The sequence below is a fragment of the Haliotis rufescens genome, unplaced genomic scaffold, assembly GCF_023055435.1.
Source record: "Haliotis rufescens isolate VD_foot unplaced genomic scaffold, xgHalRufe1.0.p SCAF_12, whole genome shotgun sequence".
In the NCBI taxonomy this organism is placed as follows: Eukaryota; Metazoa; Mollusca; class Gastropoda; order Lepetellida; family Haliotidae; genus Haliotis; species Haliotis rufescens.
Window position 1 is genome coordinate 12,775,256 of NW_025963802.1, and position 22,581 is coordinate 12,797,836.

Consider the following 22,581-nt stretch of genomic DNA (forward strand, 5'->3'; position numbering starts at 1 on the left):
GATACTAACACACATCAAAGGCAAGGTGCTTGATGTTAAGTCCATTTTCAAGTCATATAGATTTATTTTGCCCTTTATTTGATATACAACATCCAAAGCGTGCAAAACACTCCCCCGAGGGGATACATTGCGAATAGATAGCATTATCAGTCTGTGTTAATGGTATAATGCGGGACGGGCATTGCACTGACAAAGTAGCTGGTTCATAGCCAGTTGATATTTTATTTTATCATTTTTATCATTTTTATGTTTTCTTGATCCAGACAGGGTATTAACATACTTGTACAATTCGGCTTTTACACGTTTAAAGGTGTGTTTTAACAGGAATGGATGCACGATACGAACACCTCCGATAAACCACAGTTTCATGTACAGACATCATACACAAGTTATGACTGTAAGGTCATTCACAAAGATTATTTGACAGGGCGACTCAGTTTTGAAATATGAATATCAATGATGTTTATATATCTTGAAAAATGTTGACAGGATAGAATACCAATGTTTCCAATTATTTATTCAAATTGTAGGGAGATTGTAAGTTTTAGCAGACAATGTATTCTAGCCCCATTTCTTGTCGGGTGGGTCGGGTGGGTCGGGGTGTGTTGTCTGGTGTGACTTATTTTCATGACGTCTTGTATGACAGGAACATACTTCACGGAAAATATCGCGTGATAATATAAAAAAGACACTTCAAAGACCGACGGTGTTACATCGTAATGGTTCTCCATATCAAAAGGTCCCGAAAGTTGGAAAATATTTTACCCGTAACTGAATATCCCACATGCTGTTCATTATTATTGTTCATAATTTATTTAGCTGGCGTGTCCAAAAGACAACAACTTCAGAGAATAAACGACTTACATTTCAATACACTAGGAATGTCTTCAAACATTTTTGTCATCTCTGTTATTTTGTTTACAAAAGTAACAACAACTATTAAGACCCATACACATTTTGTTTTTGTACTGCTGTAAATCAGGGGTAGTTTCGAGGGCAATCGGATTCATTAATGCTCATCACCCACATTTGTTCAGGGTTGACTTTTTTCACAAAGTACATGTTTGGTTTGGAACAAATGAAATCTTCCGGAAACTACACTCCTCACAAAGATATCGCGTGATCTTAGACACATTTCCGGTACTTTGCATTGAACACCTCACCCTAAATACCGTATTTACACTAAAGAAAACGAAATACTCTGCCAATTACCTTGACGCTACGCAAGGCAATTCTCAACATCATCAGATGCAAACATTTTCTACGAAAGATCTATTTATAAGTACTATTTTAATGCGTAATTAATGTTCATTTTGGACGCCCGATACTGGGTGTAGACCCGAGGTGGTACATAGTTGGTCGACTACCACTTTTCTCAAATATAATTAGGTACTTTAACCTACAGCACGAATTAAATGAAGCCTCCATCTACCATTTCAAGCTCTGGTTCATCCCCCAAACAAGGCCTGCATTATCGTGCTGTTTTGAGAACGGTGTCGTGCAAAATAGGAAATTCCATTGTCACGTTTTTAGGCCAAGTGTTTCTTTGGGACTTCCGGCCTCTTGGTACAGCTCTTTATTTAGGTGTGGATTTCACTTATGGTGTCTAACCTTGTTAACGCATCAATATCAAATCACGATTACCTGGACTATTTTTTTATGTTTCTGTACAAACGTCAAACGAATTTATGAAAAGAAAACCGTTATATTTTGTCAAGATGAAAGTGCACAAGAATTTCCTGTACATTTGTTTTTGTGGCACAAAAGGCTGACATATCACAGGTATCAGGCATGATAAAAGGTGATAGATAGGTGTGTCATATATATTTAGATTAATAATCGCGATCTTAAATACATTAAAAACATATTTGTAAAAACTCTTGCCCAAGTATACTAATATACTTGACTAAAACCAGCCACTATAAACGCCATCTTTAACATAAACGTTTACTTCGCGGAACAACATTGACACATCAACGAAACACGTTCGTATCCAAATGGTAATTAATGGATCAACAAACATACGTTACAACTAATATTTTACTATATTACTTTTAACAAAAAGTATCTTAGCACATATTGCAAAGACATTACCAACTTAAAACCATCGTTCGTTTTGACACGACATAGTGACTAAGGGTAAAAACAACAACATTTTGCTGCCTTGATTTCCGAAAGGTATATTACATCATCACTATTTGACAGTGTATCATCACTATTTGACAGTGTATCATCACTATTTGATAGTGTAACATCACTATTTGATAGTGCATCATCACTATTTGATAGTGCATCATCACTAATTGATAGTGCATCATCACTATTTGATAGTGCATCATCACTAATTGATAGTGTAACATCACTATTTGATAGTGTAACATCACTATTTGATAGTGCATCATCACTATTTGACAGTGTATCATCACTATTTGATAGTGCATCATCACTAATTGATAGTGTAACATCACTATTTGATAGTGTAACATCACTATTTGATAGTGTAACATCACTATTTGATAGTGTAACATCACTATTTGATAGTGTATCTCCACTATTGCATAGTGTAACATCACTATTTGACAGTGTATCATCACTATTTGATAGTGCATCATCACTATTTGATAGTGTAACATCACTATTTGATAGTGTAACATCACTATTTCATAGTGTATCATCACTATTTGACAGTGTATCATCACTATTTGATAGTGTAACATCACTTTTTGATAGTGCATCCTTACTGGTATCATCACTATTACATAGTGTTTATAAACACATGCTCATGATACAGTCGGAATCATACAATCGACTCTGCTTTTAGCAGGGATTTCTTGCGACTATAGAAAGGGTTTTGTCGCTTACATATATTGCGTTACGGTCGTTCGGAATCTCGTCTTCAATTATGTTCCACTTCAGCGTAAGCGGGGATAAGGGGAAAGGGGGCGGTAACACTACCCTGAAACGCTACCGTTGATGGGGAACAATAGTATTACACGAGACAAAGGTATGAAGTATCGAGCAGTACTGGAGGATAATTGGTGCAAGCAGTCAGTTCGCCGGAGTTTTTTTGGATAAATGTGTCAACCTTTCCAAGGAGTTCAACCCATCCTTAACTCTACCCTCAACCCAGCCCAGCTCTACCCTAACGCCATCCCAACTTTACACTCACCCCATCCAAAACTCTACCCTCAACCCATCCTCAGCTCTACCATCACACTATCCTTAACTCTACCCTCACGCCATCCTTAACTCTACCATCAACCCATCCTTAACTCTACCATCACGCTATCCTTAACTCTACCCTCACCGCATCCTCAATTCTACCCTCAACCCATCCTTAACTCTACCCTCACGCTATCCTTAACTCTACACTTACCGCATCCTTAAGTCTACCATCACGCCATCCTTAACTCTACCCTCAACAAATCCTTAACTCTACCATCACGCTATCCTTAACTCTACCCTCACGCCATCCTTAACTCTACCCTCAACCCATCCTTAACTCTACCTCAACCCATCCTTAACTCTACCATCACGCCATCCTTAACTCTACCCTCAACAAATCCTTAACTCTTCCATCACGCTATCCTTAACTCTACCCTCACGCCATCCTTAACTCTACCCTCACGCCATCCTTAACTCTACCCTCAACCCATCCTTAACTCTACCCTCAACCCATCCTTAACTCTACCCTCAACCCATCCTTAACTCTACCCTCAACCCATCCTTAACTCTACCCTCAACCCATCCTTAACTCACCCTGGAGCCTCACTGCAGCGATACTGCTGGATCCATGCCCCAATAAGCTGTAAATAAGCTGTTGTGTTATGAAATGTATAATTTTACGTTGAATACGAAATGTTAATAAGCCATTAAATATATCATCAGGTAATATGGAAATGTAAAGAAGATGTTGAACTTGAAATGTTAATTTGCTGTTGAATATGAAATGTACATTATCTATTGAATATGACGTGCACATTACTCACTGAATATGAAATGGACATTATCTATCGAATATGAAATGTGAATAAGTTGTTGAATATGAAATGATAATAAGCTGCTCGATATGAAACGTAAAATTATTTATATGTTGGCGAGGAATGGCGGTATTGTTTTATCTTACATCAGTAGTTGTATTTCAGTTATTAATCAAATACTATTCAAAGACTATCCCAAAATGGTAACAGCGTTTCATATCCATGATATCGACTATTATTGTGTTTTTCCTAGCTTTGTGTCTCTGTTAGCGTACGTTGACATAAATGATGTTGTTTGACAACTATATAATGCACTTATGAATGATTCTTGGTAACGAAATTAACAATTCTGAACATAAATGAACCAATTCACGATGTAATTGCGACGACGTTTTCGCAACAGAAACATTCCTGATATTATCTATCACTGAAGACTTTCATAATACGCAAAACTGCAAAAGCGAAATAATAAACATTCGAATACGTTTGTATACAAGTGTAAATACTGAACTAATATACCACTATTTTCATGTTTTATTATACATAGCAGCAACCAAAGGATTCCTTCACTCATATATTAAAGTGTTATCATTTATTTCGGTGAATGCTCTTATTTGCCATGACTTGCACAAAGGATCTGCTTACGTGTGTATTTACAATAGTGTTTTGTCAATCATCGCTGCTGTAATTGCAAGTTGTTCAGTGTCTACTTCACAATGCACATAATATTCGCACTTCATATCCAAACAATAATAATTTCATTGAGAACAATGCATTAATATTCTTTCAATAACTCACGCCATCCTTAACTGTACCCTCACCTCATCCTCATTTTTGTCAAATTCTGTTTTTTGTTAATCAAATGATTTTAAAACTAAATTTAAAATGTAAATAATTTGCAACGGAATAAAGTTATCAACCGTATAACTGGTCGCCAACCAACTGTAAGAATCATAAAGAAGGAAATCACCATCTACCCATGTCCAGTATAAAGTGTGTCAACAGAACCGTTTTATGAATACATATAAGGCGACTATGCTTGTCGAAAGAGGCGACTAACGGGATCGGGTGGTCAGGCTCGCTGACTTGGTTGATGCATGCCATCGTATCCCAATTGCGTGGATCGATGCTCATGATATCAATCACTGGCTTGTCTGGTCCAGACTCGATTATTTACAGACCGCCGCCATATAGCTGGAATATTGCTGAGTGCGGTGTTAAACAAACAAACAAACATTACGGAACCAAAGTGTTACTTCCACTGAATGACTTTACAAACACAGATTTACACTGCCAGACAAGCCTTACGGGATTGATATAATTCGCTAAGTTGATTTTGCTGTTCCAGCCGAACAGTTTTAACTAGCGTACCAGTGCGAATTTACTTTGCTATACTAAACAGGATATGGGAGCTGCAAAATGCGCCATACTGCTTTAAGGCTTCTCACACGCGGTAAATCCGTCATTGTGAGTTGAACGCTCATTAAGCTCCCTCAGTGTCCCGAGCTTTGGTGTACTTAGCAAATTGAATAAGAATAGCAATACCATCTGTTCCCAGTTGCTGTTCTCTCGTCCAAATTCTTACCCAGTTCCGAAGGCAACGGATGGTGGAATTCGGGAGTGCAAATCGATTATTGGAAATTATTCATTTTCAAGAAATGTCGAGAATTTTTTTGATATTTTTTGTGTGCCGCCCAAATCATTTTTTACATTACATGTATCGCGGATCGTTTAAAAAGTGTTGAGTTAAGATATTGATTCGAAAAGTTTAAACGTAGTGACCGTAACCGGAGACTGAACCGAACCCAAAACGAGGTGACGGAACTGTCGGTTGTAAATCACTAATATGAATCATATTTTTTTCTTCTAAAAAAGGGTAATTAGCATATGTGCACGTAATTGAATATCACATAAAAAAGACACGTGTCGTGGACCTTTTATCAAAAGATCTTGAAAGAATGACATAAAAGTCATCCGTCTTGTCTTGTTTATGTGACATTTTGAATTATAACTTTGCTCCAGTGTCAATGAAAGATTTATATTAACCAAGGCTTTGATCTTTCTGTCACCGAATATGTTTTATTTGAAAAAGAACCCCACGAAGTCTAAATACTATCAAATCTATCTTGATGATAGGATATTTCTTTTACATTACGTTAGGAATACTGATGATTATAATAAATCGCATGACACGCAAATTGTAGAGAAGATAATCTTGTAATAATACTTACATGCTATTTTATGGCGTAAGGTAAGTACAAAAGCCCTGTCGTATTGAATAAATTAATTTCAATCTCAAACCAAGAGATGAAACGGATTGTGTTAACACGTTGAAGTCGTTGAACTTTAGGACTTGCAATCACTATCGTATTGACCCCTACCAAATCTGTTAAATTGTGCATGTCATATATTTGACAAAAATGTCAGTTGATGGGAATTATTTTACGAATTTGTTTCAAAGGTAACCTCCATCTTCATGTACGATATCAGCGTGGTCAGTTTCTTTGAAGAACTGACATGTACGTGACACAGCCATAACGCACAACATATGGTGATAAAAAACTGAAAGAGACACTTATACCTGGCCATCATAACACGAGTGACAGCTGATGGCACGTCTTTAAGACCTAATGAACAAATGAGATGCCACTATGCGGGTTAAGCATTTACAAAATTTCTGAAAATTGCACCAAGACAAGCAGAATCAGTCCAAAGTGGCAGCAACAGTTACGAAGAAGGGTTCAAAGAGAGTTAATTGAATCGCCATGAGAAGGAATTTCTGTTGATGGCCATGTTCCAGAGAGATCTAACCTCCTCAAAGACGCCAAAGCCAAGTAACCGAAAAGAAACATGAATATCGTTTTGAACTTGAAAAGGGATTTGTTCCTGGTTTGTTGTCGTTTCATGCTGTTTGCTTGTTTACGTGTTTACGTTTGTGCCGTGTTCCTTTAATTCGAGCATCATCGGGTATTCCCGGTGTACACTGAAGGCCTGGTTTCACCACTACAGGACAACGTATTGGTTTATCACAGATGGTAAGGTCATTCTCACTTAGGAGCAAACACTTCACACAGGAGAAATCCTCGAGATACTTCCCCTTAAAAAAGGATTAACAATTGGTTTTAGCCTTGTTACGAGATTGAACAATCCCAGTAACAAGGTTAAAGGTCACGCAGGCGCAGCTTCATTATTCCCAGAATTCCTTTGAGAGTCGACAGTTTTGAATTCCGTGTGAAACTCGGATTATGTTTGCACAAGATATGAACTAACTGCTGTCTTATTTAAACAAAATAAAACATGTGATGGCTTTAAAACAGATTTCGTTCTTCCATTGGTATTTATTTCAGATTTCCTGAATTTAATTTCCCCTGTTACGAGATTGACAGACACCAGTACTGCTTTAGACGTTCTACGTGACCAGCAGGCCGCCATCTTGATATCCAACGTTAACTTTGCAATGTACATTCCAAATTATTAGTATTTACAAACTTGGCTGACGCATTTACTTTTGATCAAAGAACCGCTTTTTTCTACGTTTATTTTTAAAGTAAAATGTGTCACTTTGAAATATTCAAAGCCGCTCTACGTGTTTTTATAGCGAAAACACTCGTTGATGCGAAATGTTGCCAGTCGATCAATAATATACGACACAAAACGTATGTTGAAAGTTAATTATTTATCGGGCTAGACATATTTCTTTAAAAAGTTTTGGTTATCGCCAAATTTAGCTGTCAAATTTAGTAAAATTCTTCTTTTACAGTAAAAGAAATGCAAAACCATCACTTCAAATTAGTTTAAACCTTTCTACCTCATGACATCAAGTAATCTTGTTAGGGGAAATAATCACGTTACCGCTGTCAAGCTTTAGAAAACTCGAATAAGTTTCGAAATATGTTTACTTTTTCAAATCTCTATGACATTCAAAATAGCCAGAAACACCAAAGCCTGAAAAATAAATCAAGAAATATTATGAATAAGAAAATCCGAAACATATAACTCATTCGATAATTCGCAAATTCAACGGAAAGAGATAACAGAACTGTTTTAATGAAATGTGTTTTTGAGAACGCGTGTCAAATTCAATTTAAATTAACTTTGAATCTGATGTGAAAACCACGAACGAAAACAACTAAAACATTTGGCGCCTGAAGAAATTCGGTTACGTCACAGTTAAATATTTTTGATTACTTTATCGAAGATGAATATGTGTTGATTCGATACATCTAGCTTGTCATACGATGTATAATTTAAAAGCGCTGAATACATAGAGTGTGACACGTCGCCTTCTTGATTGACAGGTACTAGCGGTTAATACCTGGCTTTGCACGAGAATGTGACTGTTAAGTGTATATTTCACAACAGCTGTTGATAATACTCACTTTAGTTTGTCATCTCTTTGAGATGGTGACAACGTCACCAATAGGCTCAATATATATATTTTCGTAAACAGGAAAAAAATGAAGACCACATATTGGATATGAAAAATGGTAACATGTAATGAAAGACGAGGAATTAAAGACAAAATTATAATTTAAAAAACAACAACCATTACCAACATGGTCCGTTTAAACATTGAGATCTTTTTCTAAATCGGATAAAATTTTAACAGGGCTGGTGATAAATGGCAGTCCCTTCTATGACGATAAAGCATGTAGGGTAGAATTACCTCCCTTGGGAATTATTCGATCTGGCGCTAACAGTCTGTTGTTGGTGATTACGTCATGTAGATAACGTCATTGTGACATGCATGCAGGCTTGATGACGCGGTGAGATGTTAATCAAAACAATCACACATGTGACAAGCACTAATTGGGAGTTAATTAATTGGCAATGAGTCAAGGATACAGCTGCACATTAAGCGGCCTCATCGGCAAAAAGTATCATGAATGGTGACTTTGGATCCGGCTAATTGATACTTGTACTAGCAAATGACGTCATCTCTTACAAGTCGTGACATATATGTGCTTGTTGATTCTAACACAAATTTGATTAATTATTAACGTTGCGATACAGAAGTTTACCTGGCATAAAATTTTATATATTTCAACAGAAATGTAAATATAATTTCAAACTATCAATACATATATTGCTTGATGAAATCGCTGTCTGAACCGTCATGGGTAGAATAAATAAACATGTACAACCTAGCACCTGGGAATATACTTCACAATATATCTCCTATGAACTGTAGACTTACCTGTTCGAAGAATGAACTTTAACAACGATATTTGTTGAGAGACCTATTTTAGTATAAGAAAATGGAAACCGTTTAAAACGAACAAACAATGCGGATCTAAAAAATACGTTAGATACTATCACACAGACACAGAGAGACAGACACTGACGCACGCATGCACGCACGGACGCACGCACGCACGCACACACGCGCTTATGAAAATGTCGGTGTATAATATGTATGTATACGTTTGTTATATGAGAGTATAACGAGTCTATGACTTATAACTACGATACGATTAGAGAGGCAGAGCTGAAAATGTTTGATAACAAACAGATACATTCATACTGCACTTGTGAAAGTCACAATATATGTAAATAATGTGTAATTGTGTGCTCTGGAAAAAAACTTTTAAATGTGTTAAATAGTTGTCTTATCAATGGAAAAGTTATCAATATGGAATATACATATAATAATGTAAACATTTGCTGCTAACTTATTTATCAATATAAGCAACAAAATCCTTTCAATAACCTTAAGACAGATAAGAGCAGTGGCCACTGTACGATTCCGACTATATCAGAATGCATGTTCTAATTATTATGAAGTAAACAAGTCAGATCTATAAGGACTGTGACATACACTTGATATATAAACTGCCGGCCACAAGAAAGCATATTGAAGATTGGATAAGACAAAAATTACAAACGTTATCAAAGCGTTACTTGGCCTAAAAAAGTCGCCGAAACACTGCAAACGTACGTTCAAAACACAACCATGATACCCGTATCAAATACCTCACCATCGAGTAACCATTTCTTGTTTGTTTCATTTTAAACCGTCATCAAACATGAGTGTAGACTTTCCTTTGCCTGGTAGTTTAGTTCAATGTTTGATTATTTGAAATTTTCAACCATTGATTATTGTCATGTGAAAAGAGCTATATATACATGTGTGGGTATTAATTTTGGAAATTAACTGTTTTTATTTGACATATAGTACCGAATTAATTTGATAACTGAAATGGGTGAAATTCAGATGAAATACAGGAGCTATATCTATTAAAATGCAATAAACAATGGTTGGAAAATTGACAACTGTGTTGTGAAAATAGACGTTTATTTCGAAATGGACGCATATAGTAGCGTCCCGTTTAGATGATATTTATGGAGTGGCCTGGCATTGAAATTGAGTGATATGGACAAATTTCACCTGCCAATTACATAAATCAAAATATGAAAACAAGTTTTGATCGTGATTCCCAAACAATTCGTACAAACGTTAATTTTGCGCACCCAATTGATCAAAATATGATAAATATATGATTAGATAAAAGAAAAGATATGAGATTAATATTTTGATTGACGGAAATTGACTGGTTATTGACAGATACAAAGCCTATCAATCATACTTCAATAACATTATGGGTACGTGAAATTTACAAGCTGAATTGTTATGTTTACCCTACATCGATCAGTAATTGGCTGTAATAGACATGATAAATGTTACTGACACGATCAAAGGATTTATTGAACGACAATGTAGTTACGCATATCATAAAATGACACAAAGAAGTCTGCAATAGCTTTTCCCGTTAATTTAGGGAATTACATGTGATAATATTGGAATAATAAATTACCACATCTTAAAAAAATGAATGAAATATCAATGATAAGTTTAGGATTATAGTTCATAATAAATGAAAACTGTTTAACGTCGCTTGACCTGTTGGTGTTAACCATATTGATAAGTAAAAACACGACATAGTTTGCATGAAATTTTAAATAAACTTCGACGATATTGTTGATTATTATTTCTCTTCATAAACGGGTTAAAATGAGTTTACAAAAATTACAATAATTTTAAAACAAATGTATTATTATTCCAAACAGTCGTTATTCCTTTCGTTTCATTTAAATTGAACTTAAACCCGCTTCTGAAATATATAACATTAAACTAAAAATTATATTATGAAATTATATAATAAATAATAACTACACGACTCCACTGATAAAACATTACAGTTTTGCAATCGTGTAAAAATTGACAAAGGTTTCGAAAAACTCGAAATAATATTTTACCTCGCGAGATAATTATCTTATTCGATGGAAGTTGAAACTGACAAGGATATCTATTATGTATACACTTGCCAATAGCAATTATTGAATTGCATTTACACGGGAACATTAACAGGGATTGGTACTATATGTCAAAGTCAATAGTCTATGAAGCACAGGTTAATAACATTACTAGAATCACGCTTCCTTGTTAGACAAAACGTGGTAAATTATTGGCAAAACATTGTAGATTTCAACTGTATCCAACACCCACTTCTGGCATCAACACTATTTCCAATTTTCATGTTAGTGTCGTTGTTAGTTTCATTTTGACAATTATTCTAAATTATTGCTTTTATAAACTTTGGACACTACAACAAAACTTTATGTTCTTTTCATTGCCATGACTAGTCGATTTAATTCATTTTATTGTTCTCAAAAACTGGGACAACACAAATGCAATCGACTGAATATTCCCTGTTGTTGTTTAATATGTGTATGCATAAAACACAATTCGATAACAGTATAGAATAAAATAAACAATTATTCTAAAATATGTCTTTTGGGGGGCAATGTTTTCGTGAATTTCAATGTAACGCGTAAGAAAACTGTTGTCAGTATCAGGTATGGTTCGTACTTTCAATCACAGACGACGATTATATTCTTGAAACAAGTGTCTACTTCAAATATCAAAAGGATGAAGCACGTACTGAAGAGTATTTACTGGTATCCCTACCTGTTGGAAAAAAATGTCAATCCTTGAATATTGTAAACAGACATGTCAATTTCATGGAAGAAACTTATATATCTCTTGTTCTTGAACGAAAACTGAGTGTTAATCGGTTTCCTCTCTGTCGTTTTGTGTTTACTCTGAAATAGACATGTGTACATAACACATGTCGGGTCACAATTAATTACCTAATCAATTTCACAAGGTGATTGATCGCATAGTCACCGTCACTCACGCCTCAGAAAAATTAACAAACACCGCTTGTGGCTAAACGCAACTGACAATGGTAGTGGATTAGTTTTTGATACAGTCCCTAACGCCTCATCGGGTTTTAGGAACGGGGGCTTCCAAAATGAACAGGTTTTTTCATAAAAATTAAAACACACAAAAACCCAATGACATATTAGATAGGAAACATGTTTCTTACCGACTTTAGGAAATTGAAAATTAGTTTCGTAAGAAGCAGCTTCAAAGATTGATTGTTTTGAAGCTAATTGAACTCGTAAGTAAACGTTTCTGGTTTGTTCACATTAGAAAACATGACTTTAAACCTCCGTTCTTTGGTTCATTTAATATATGTTGTGTGCCAGAGATATGTATTCTTGTAAGAAAAAATGTTTGAAAATTACATTCTTTCATAAATGTTAAAATATCTTATTCAAAGTGACATTATGGTTTCAAAAACAATCACTGTTGTAAAATGTCACCGTCTGAACTCCAAGTAGACAGTTTGCTTCAAATATAGTCTCCATGAATTATGTTTTCGAATATTTTTACTTTAAGAAGAAATACATTTTTATGTTCACTTGGTTGTCAATAAAATTAAAATTACATAAATACATAACAAAGGAAATCCGAAAACCACGGGATGAAATGTAATTTGAAAGCGTGCATATGTCTTTGTTCCGACAATGTGATGTATATTTTCTGTTAATATCGTTTAAAGTAAATGACGAACTGGGACCAGTGTCTTATTCTGAGGAAGCTAAATATGTTTTCAGCTCTCAATATATTCAATAGTTTGTTGATTTATGAAAAAGGTGACAATCAGAAATGAATACTTTTATAATTAATAAATCTCCTGTTTTCTACATATGAAACCTTCACGAGAAAATATCGTACATGTACAGGTATTCATTGTGGGTTACGTAAGTATATCCCCATCCAAATGTGACAAAACAACAACTGGCTCTCGTTTTTTAGGCACCCATACAAGAAACAATTATTGACAGACAAACATAATTTGTTTACTTCAGTGTCAAATAATAGGCAACAATAATATAACATTTAGATACAAATTGTCCTATGATCCAGCCTTAATAAGGTTATGAAATAAAGCGAAAAAACCCTTTCCATATCCAATAGAAATGTCTGCATAAAGCAGAGTCGATTGTACAATTCCGACCATATCATGAGCATGTGTTTATGAATCACTATCACATAGTAATGATACCACGTTCATTTACACTGACGATAAAATACCTAAAATTTTGTACCTAGGCTTGTATAGAGATGCTAGAAGCAAACATAGAATAAAATATCAACATGTATTAAAATAAGGATACAATAATACGACTTATACAACGACAGCTAATAACCAGTCTTGATTATCCGACGAAACAGATTCCATTGGGCTTAAAAGGCAAAGTGGTGGTGAAAAATATATGAATGGATCACTGAAAATCAGTGATGACACCAGGTGTTCGCGAAAAGTACTGGCGCCTGCTAAACATTTCATATAGAGTGCAAGAAAGTATATTAACAATGTAAGACTCTGACGTTGATATAAATTTAGTAAACATCACAAAGATCTCCTTAGATTGAATATCAACATTGGATGAAAATGGAAATCTTGTCATTGTAAAATTTACACTCTAAGAGGATATGGTCATCGGTTTCGACACAATCACAGTTATTTCATGGCCCACTCCTACACGTCAGTTCGATATGCAACTCGATCTAAATTCCAAAGAGGGATTGTCGTTAGCTCACATGACAAGAGACGCTAAGTAGATATTGATTGGTATTAACAACGGATACGCGTTGCACATTCCACTGAAATGCATCATGACAGGAAGAATGTTGATTTCATTCTACACACGTGACTTATTAATAACGATTGCATATCTCTGATTTATTATGCAATCCAATACCCAAGCCACGTGTCATCAATCAAGAGTAATCTATAAGCACTGTGTGAATGTATGTAATTAAAAGTAATATATCAATTTCATTAACTGAGAAATGTACATGAAATATACGTGGACACATATCATTCACTTATATCAAGAAGACTGATACGTCCAAGCAAATGCTTAGTAGCTTCCAGACATGATTTTTAGATTTACATGTAAAATACCCCCGGGCAATTTAGAAAGACATTAGTAAATCACTGCAGAGTTATAATGATTAAACTCAAACGTGGGTTGTTATCTCAATTTAAATTGATATTAGGATTGGTCATAGAATCGCGACTTTATGATATCATAAGGCAAATTTTATTTTCTAAACCAGACATATTATTGTTTCAAATGAGATCGAAGATTACACCAATATCCATAAGAAGAGGTATGGGAAAACTTTAACACTTAAAACATAATTTACATTGTCAGTATAAGGACCTTCAAGACACAACCGTGTTATCGGGAAGGTCCTGACTGAACAATAATGCTTTTGACACAAATTAATTTGATTTGAAATTTAGATGATGAGGTAAATTGACAAATTGACAGTATCATTTATAACATATCAAATACCATGGGTTATATCTTCGAAGAAGTGCCATCTCAGCCTTGTGGGCTTTTGCAATGGTTTTCTGGAGCCGATTTTTTTCAGTTCCTCCAAGACCTTAGTTCATTACAAAATACGATTCCTAATTTTGAACTGTGAAAGAGCTCTGTCTCTATTTAACATGCTTGGTACTGGAATTCCCAGTAAAAGGTTCTCACTCTTTTTTCGACTCAAAAGTGCCAATTATCAGGCTTTGAAATATGGACATCATGATCATAAACCAACGCGTTAGCTCACAAAATGACGTCTAGTTATGACAAAAATATGTTAATTCAGATAATGCTAACAATAATAAGGTTCCCCATCACTGGTTTTGACCGCCTTGTTATAAATAAAGAACTTCTTTTCACGGTTATACTCATTTTTTTCGCCTCTTTTGCCAAGCTTCGGAGATAAGGGCTCATCATTTTAACATTGTTATTCAGAAAACCTCCGCGAAAAATGCGCCATTCGCTCTAATTGTGGCATTCCGGGTTTTTAACACAACCAGTAAGCGAAATCTAAAGAAACGAATAACGGTGATGGGACAGGATAAGAACAACATCAGAGAAAAGATCAGAGAAGCCTTTAAAAAATGACAAAAAAGATGCAATTAACGACTTAACTTGTAAATAAAGTATCTGTAACTATTGAAACACTTCTCCTTCATTGTTGATTGTACAGCAGCTGATTGACGTATTCACGATGTTTCTTTCAACAGTAGAATTAACTAACATAGCTTGGAATACATTTGCTGCATATTCTGAGAAGCACATATGATTAACAGCTTTGATTTAACATGAACGTGAACAGGTTCCACATTGTAACATTGGATGTAAAAACAAACGTATTAATGTAAATATTGATGCCGTATATTCACTTCAAATATTTCCGTGTTTAAATTGACTTAATAAACGAAGTTTGTATGATCGTGTTATTTTTATTTGAATGTATTCATTCGTTGTATATTTGAAATATCAGCTGTACATTTATAACGCTATTAATTATACATAGCTGTAGATGTTCTCTTTCATCTATGATAACGACAGCGTGTACATTTCACATGTTGAAATTGACATATGTACATATCATGAAGATGATAGACAAACAGTCTAATCCGTTTCCTACAGTCGTTTACACAGTGCCATCAACAAATGTCGATTGTAAAAGCGATTTGGTACTCAGCGGGCAGTCTAGATGCTCGGAAGCCACAAATTACTGCAAATAGCCGTGAAATTGTAAATCAGCTTCAAGTGTCAAAGATGGCCCCGTGGAGTAAACGGCCATCTTGGCCGGACCACAAGAGAGGGGGATATCAGATTATATCACTCCAATTAGCCAACTGCCCACTTGGCAACACAGTGACCACTGTTGTCTGGCTACTCGAGTGGTCATAACTGACCATTATGACCACTGATGTGAAGAAGATGGCAGCAATAAACTCGAGTGGTGTCTAGCGGACGAGAACTGGACAGCTCATTGATACACGTGGCACATATTTCTAAGAAATCGACACAGAAAATGGAATATGATTCAAATTAAGTAAGAAATGACATTCGAAGTCTCTTGGATACATTTCTACTGATACAAATATGGAAGAAGCACCTCAATAAGATCAAAGGCTAATTGTAATAAAAAAAAGAATCAAAACACTTTCCATAATCATAATAAATCTCAGTAGCATCTTCCCTATCATACCCACACATGTGTTCATGAATCACTATCAACTACATGAGAATAACACATCAAGCGAAATCTTGAAGACGAGTTCACGATAGCTGAACGACAAAGCTATATGATAGTATGTACCCTTATTTTCTTTTTTTTTAAAGTACAAGTTACAAAGTTATTGATAACCTTTAGTTTAGGACGAATCATTATTGGAGAGCTATTTCAGTCCAGTTACAAAGCATCATTGAATGCATCTTTTGTGTTGGAAACTTCAGGCACAATAAAGAGATGTGTATTTCGAATATGATATGAATAATAATTATGTTATCATGTGATGGATATATTTTAAAATTTGGAGTTTAAATTTGAGTATAACTGGTTGATGTGTACATGTGATAAAATAATATAAATATACATATTCAAACAGTATTCGTTCATAAATTATTATAATTAGATTTGGTGACAACATAGCTAGTTAGACAACATAGTGAATATGTTATGTAAGTATATCTGTACAAAGAGATGTACAATCAGGAAATTGTCTGAATGTAAAAATGCATACCTAAAATATACCTTAATATTTGATAACACGTTTTAGTAGCTGTACGATTTGTTTTTCTAGTACGATGTAAAGACTGTGTAAAATCATCATAAACACCTGTCAAAAACTAACTATAATTCATTCAAAATAGAGAATCATATTGTATGTTAGAAGGGAACGATTCCCACACCCACCTGATTATGTGTAAATCTCCACGTAAGATTATTTCACAAAGTCAACTTCCCAAGTCAATCTCTATCATTTTCATAACCCAATTCAACATAAAAAGTCAGTTATTGGCCTGAAATGAAATATCCATAAATTATCACACTTCAAAGCATATTTCATAGCCAGTGATATTTACAAGAAGCCGACTTATCTATTTCAATCCTTCTTAAAGGAATCGTGTCATTGTCCGCATTATAACCGGGTGTTGTTCTTGAGAGGCATTTCAGTGGGCTGAGATGTAAAGGTAAGCCCCATAATGTAAGGAAGCTCTAAGGATGTCATTATAAACTCTTGAAATATACCACAGTCACTCATTACGACTTTATTGCCTTAGTAATTGTGGGGTGGATATACCACAGAAAGAATAAATGGTATAATGGAAGGTACTGGCGACATGATACAAGGAACAATTGGAATACGGACTTAGAACTTATTCATCATTTCTATTGTAATTATAGATTAAAGGCGTGGTGACACATGTTCTATTTCACAGGATGGCTATTATGAAAAAAAATATACTTTATACACTTTCTTAGCCATGAAACTTATAAAGAAATAACCAGTTTCCCGGTTATTAATAATTTGTTTTTAATATCATTGTTTGGTGAACCTTATCTGGAAAAATTGAGTTGACTGGTATAACCCTCGTGATAAGGAAGCATTACTAAGACAAGCAGTATCGTCTGAATAAACATAAAACTCAATCAATTATCCTATAGTGTTAGGATGGTGTTTTGGGTCAATTGTATATTTGTATTTTATAAAGAACTTAAACCACCAAACAAAAAGACCCGAGTCCACATTCATGATACGAAAACATAGATACACCAATTTTATCTAAAAATACTGTTCTTCAACTGTATGAAAATGTGTTTTGTTACTTTCGTACTTTCCTGAAATCAACGTTTCTCTTCATGTCATATTTTTCTTCTTGTGTTTGTTTTATGCGTATCCTCAACAATTCGAACAATACCATCTGCTCCGACAATATGGAAACCTGAATATTGTGAGTTATGAGTTCAGCGTATGCTTCTCTCTGGACTTCTTCCCAGACTGTACTCAATACATCAATCCCTATGGTCATAACTGTCCAGTTCGGCCACGGACGGAGGAGTCCGGCTGATGATACCAACCTCGGACAATCAAATGTGACATAGTCTTTATCCTCGAGACAAGGGCTGTCATCCCAACAAGCGGACATCAAAGACTCGAGTGTGAACCGGTTGGCTTTTAAAACACGGAGAGCTCCGTACAGCGCATCGTCACTCACGGTGACAGAGAGGTGGAACAGGAACGACATGTCGCATATGTAACAACACTGACAGGGAGCTTCTACAGTTTCATGCATTGTCTTAGCGAGCGACATACGTTCACACCGACACTGTGGTCGTTGGAAATGTGACTATTTTATTAATCTAACACTCCTAACGAAAGAATTAATGCCATATTTTGGCGAAGTGGGAAAAAATATTGGTTACATTTTTGTAAATTATGACCATAGAACAAAATGTCCGTGAATATGATTAACAAACAACATGTAGTGGTATGATTATTATTTACATGTCTCGGTCTCCTTAGTAACAACACATGCCAAAAGCAATTACGAAATGACTTTATTCAAAACACGAGGGGGTGCACCTGTGCTCATAAATACGCCAAAGTTTTCATTCATTACTTTATTAATATTGTTTTTTAAATGAAAACTAAATATGTTTTATTTTTTTTATACAATAACACTGCATTACATAGAAGCTCATCTAAAGTTAATATCTTTTATAAACTGATTACACTGCACAGCAGGAGTTTAATATAAAAAAGTATTTTAATAGAAAACTGTTCAAGATGCTACAGACTTTGAGTATGTTGAAGGTTTAGTATATTCCACCAAGAAGAAATCACCAAAATAATTCATCTTTGGGGGACCACAGAGCATGTTATTTTTCAGTTAGTGATTTTCCACAAAACATAACTCACTACACATCCCAATCTAGACAAATAAACGACAGTGCCAAAACGCATTCACAATATGACTCGTTTCTGGTTGTCAATTTCATAGTATGTACGAACATTCCGTGCTGGTCATGCTAACATGTGTCAATTAAAGCATGTTAAAACGTACATGGTCACTCTGTAACTTATATCATGGCGTTTTGCTGTGACAATATCTCTTGCCACCTTTGTTCTGTCAAAACTGTGTAAATTTCATATTCATTCGTCGACAGGAATGTTTAACATTGCAATAATACCAACCATGTTTATTCACGCACTGTCACTTGTCAGAATTATTGGCGTACACGTGTTTAAAATAGCAATAAAACCATAAGTTTAAATTACAAAACCTATCATCGTAAAATGTTATGCACTTGTGTGTGGTACTATGAAAATATATTGCGAAAATGTGACAAATGTTTGCATGCACCTCCTGAGAAGTACGGTTTCGATTTCAAGTGTCAGTCAAAGCGGCGTTTATTTTATATTACTGTTTTTGTTGATTTGTTTGTTTTTACAGCCAATGGGTTCTATTGACTTCAAAATATCTAAATGCACGTTATGCATATGTTATATTTTTCTAGATTCAATAATTATTTATAATAAGCCCTTGGGTAATCTTTTGACAGTGTGGTGTACAATGCACTGTCAGTATTGTCATTTAATTTATCGAACCCATCGATTTTTACTCATTCTTTTTGTCATTACGTTCACAAAACTAATTATGTATAAACCAATGTCAATATATTGACACCAGTAAAGGTGTATCAGGAAAAAATATTTTTTTAGAGTTTCTATTCACTCTACAGCCTATGCATGTATATGATAATTGACGATCACTGGATTGGAAACATTAACATCAATCCATAATTATCGTAGCTATATGTATTTATCTATTTGTACATTTCAGTGTTTGTTTATCCTATGTGTAATGTACATTTATGGAAATTGACGCATTTCGTTTATCTCCAATCGAAGGCATGTCAATTTGAGGAAAGTGCTCTTTCAAGGTTTGACAGCATTGTCAAAACATGAACGGTTACATATTAATTGCAGCAAATACATTTCAAGCCATTTTAGAATTTGATTTATTTCAGCTTTGATTGACAAGATAAGTGATGAGAAACTTGATGAAATTTCAGTGAGATTCATCATGGAAATTGACATCGTGGCAAATAGCATTAAAATGACAGCATGATTTACGGAGCAATGGACACACTGGGAACCACTGCTTGCATATTGTTGAAGTGTGATGCCTATTTCATATTCAGTTCACCAATCTTGTCAGTTTTATACCACGGTGGCTAGTTGTCATTTTTAACTTTGTTTTTTTGTAGATCTCAGTCTCATTTGTAATTGTTTCCATGTCGGTTTACAATACGATTTGAACACTTATAACGACAAGTGATGTGTTTGGATTATAGCAACAATTTTATTGGAAATGTTCATGTACTGATAGGAACATCTGGATTCTGTTCTCATAGAAGAATGTATTAGTTTTTATAACAAGCATGTGATTTTATCCTAAAAATAATATTGTATTATTTGTACAGTGTATTACAGATTTACGACAAATGATACCGATTTTTGAATGATGTTTTTGTTTAAACGTAATGGTAAATATTTCTTATGTTTTTACAGCGACAATTGAATCAATATTTTTCTCTTTGATAAATCTAACAGGAAATTATTAACACATTTGTTTGTTCTCTCTTTTTAGATATAGCACAAAAGATCACGCGAATCCAGGGGAAAATACTAGAATCATAAATCGGCATATTGTGCTTATGAATTTCGGGAATTTCCGGTAAATATTCTACCAGTCCCATAAGTGAAAATAGAATGGATCTGAAGAAACAAATTTCACAGTCAAATCTCACCTGCAGATTCGGGTGTTTCTAAGCCCTGAAACGTCTTATTGGCCATTTCCATGAGGGCGTCTAAAGGGGAGACGATGGATTTGACGGAGGCTGGGGGGTCGTCATCATCAACATTAATTTCTTCCTCACCGTCGCTGGAGTTGTCACTGTCGTGACTGACACCACTGTCCCATGGCCGCACGATTTTTGCCCCATTTACGGTACACGTGCGGACAGAGTGGGGTGTGGAGGACCCGAGAATGTCTTTGATGCTAAATGACGTAAATGGTTTGTTTGGGTTCCTTGGGGGCTGAACTCGAATCATAGCAAGTCTATGTATAGGTTCGTATTGTTCTCGACCACTGTCCTCCGAATCAGACACACCACTCGACGTCGACATAGTCTTCAGACACACAGACAGACGGACGGATGTTTTTGGGTGATGGAACAAACCTCCGCTGTTTCACAACATGCACTCAAGCAAAGAGGTCATGCTCAAATGTTGGAGTATTCTTTTCAAAAACTTCACATAAAATCCGTACTTTCCGCAACATGCGTTGGATCCTAATTTTTGTAATCTCGCTTCGTCAAAGTATGAAAAGCAGTCAACTCGGCCCGTATCGCTCAACGTCTTTCCGTTGTAAACAGAAAACACAATATCTGTCTTTAAGCCTTGCTTCGAATGAGGACACGATTCTCTTATCGTATGTGAATGGGATTCGCCCGATCTAGAGGCGGAGTGTTGGCCACATTATCCCTCATTGCCCCCGGGGGGAGGAGCTTGCTGTCGTTAACTGTCAATCAACGCGTCCCGGCATGCTTTGCGCGACGAATAATTGCCTCGCGAGTCTCCACGTTTGGTATACGCGCATGGAAGCTGTTCTGGGATATCTATACCAATCACTGACATCAGTTTTGGGGGGATGATTAATTAACGGAACCGCGAGAATAAATTTATTGCAGAGGTAACCACTGACCCGCCACGCGAAACACCCAAGTTTAATTAGCCAACGTCACTGGCTCGCTTACCTTCAACAATTGACCAACGCGGATTTGATCGCGACTTGGGGGCAGTAATTTTCTTAGACGTGAGGTCAGGTGTATAAACAGTTAATTGACTAAATTGACCTCTCATTAGAACATTATTTGTATGATGAAAATGATATTGATAGCATATGGTCAGACTAAATACATTACTCGCATCAGATGAGGTGCACACGTGTCTTACCATTAACATAATATAAATAACGTTTTTATTAACGTGACATACCTTTGGCGTCGAAAACGTACATGCAGGTATGACGTCAACCTTGCGTTATCACATTCCAAAACATATATTTTAAAAATTGTTTACATATTTAGGATATTTAATTTTGAACTTTATCCTTACGTTTACATGTAAATATTTTCTCAAATATTCATTTGGATATATTACAATATTGAAATACACGTCATGAGTATATTACCCTGGTACTTTGTAGTGTTTTTACATTTTTAATCAAAATATTCGGCCTGTAATATTTTTTTCAGAAAAACCAAGAACGGTCAATTAACCCTTACGGAATCAGTACCATTTCATTT

The 22,581-nt window shown here is 35.3% G+C and overlaps 1 protein-coding gene across 1 annotated transcript in view; it reads right to left on the reverse strand.

Annotated features, from left to right (window-relative positions):
- LOC124143388 (transcription factor LBX1-like) overlaps positions 1–21,731 on the reverse strand; it is a 47,753-nt gene extending 26,022 nt beyond the window's left edge. The window contains exon 1 of the mRNA XM_046512351.2: positions 21,022–21,731. Within this exon, the coding sequence (XP_046368307.1) occupies positions 21,022–21,400 (379 nt within the window). The 5' untranslated portion in view covers positions 21,401–21,731. The remainder of the gene's footprint in view (positions 1–21,021) is intronic.
- Positions 21,732–22,581: the final 850 nt, after the last annotated feature.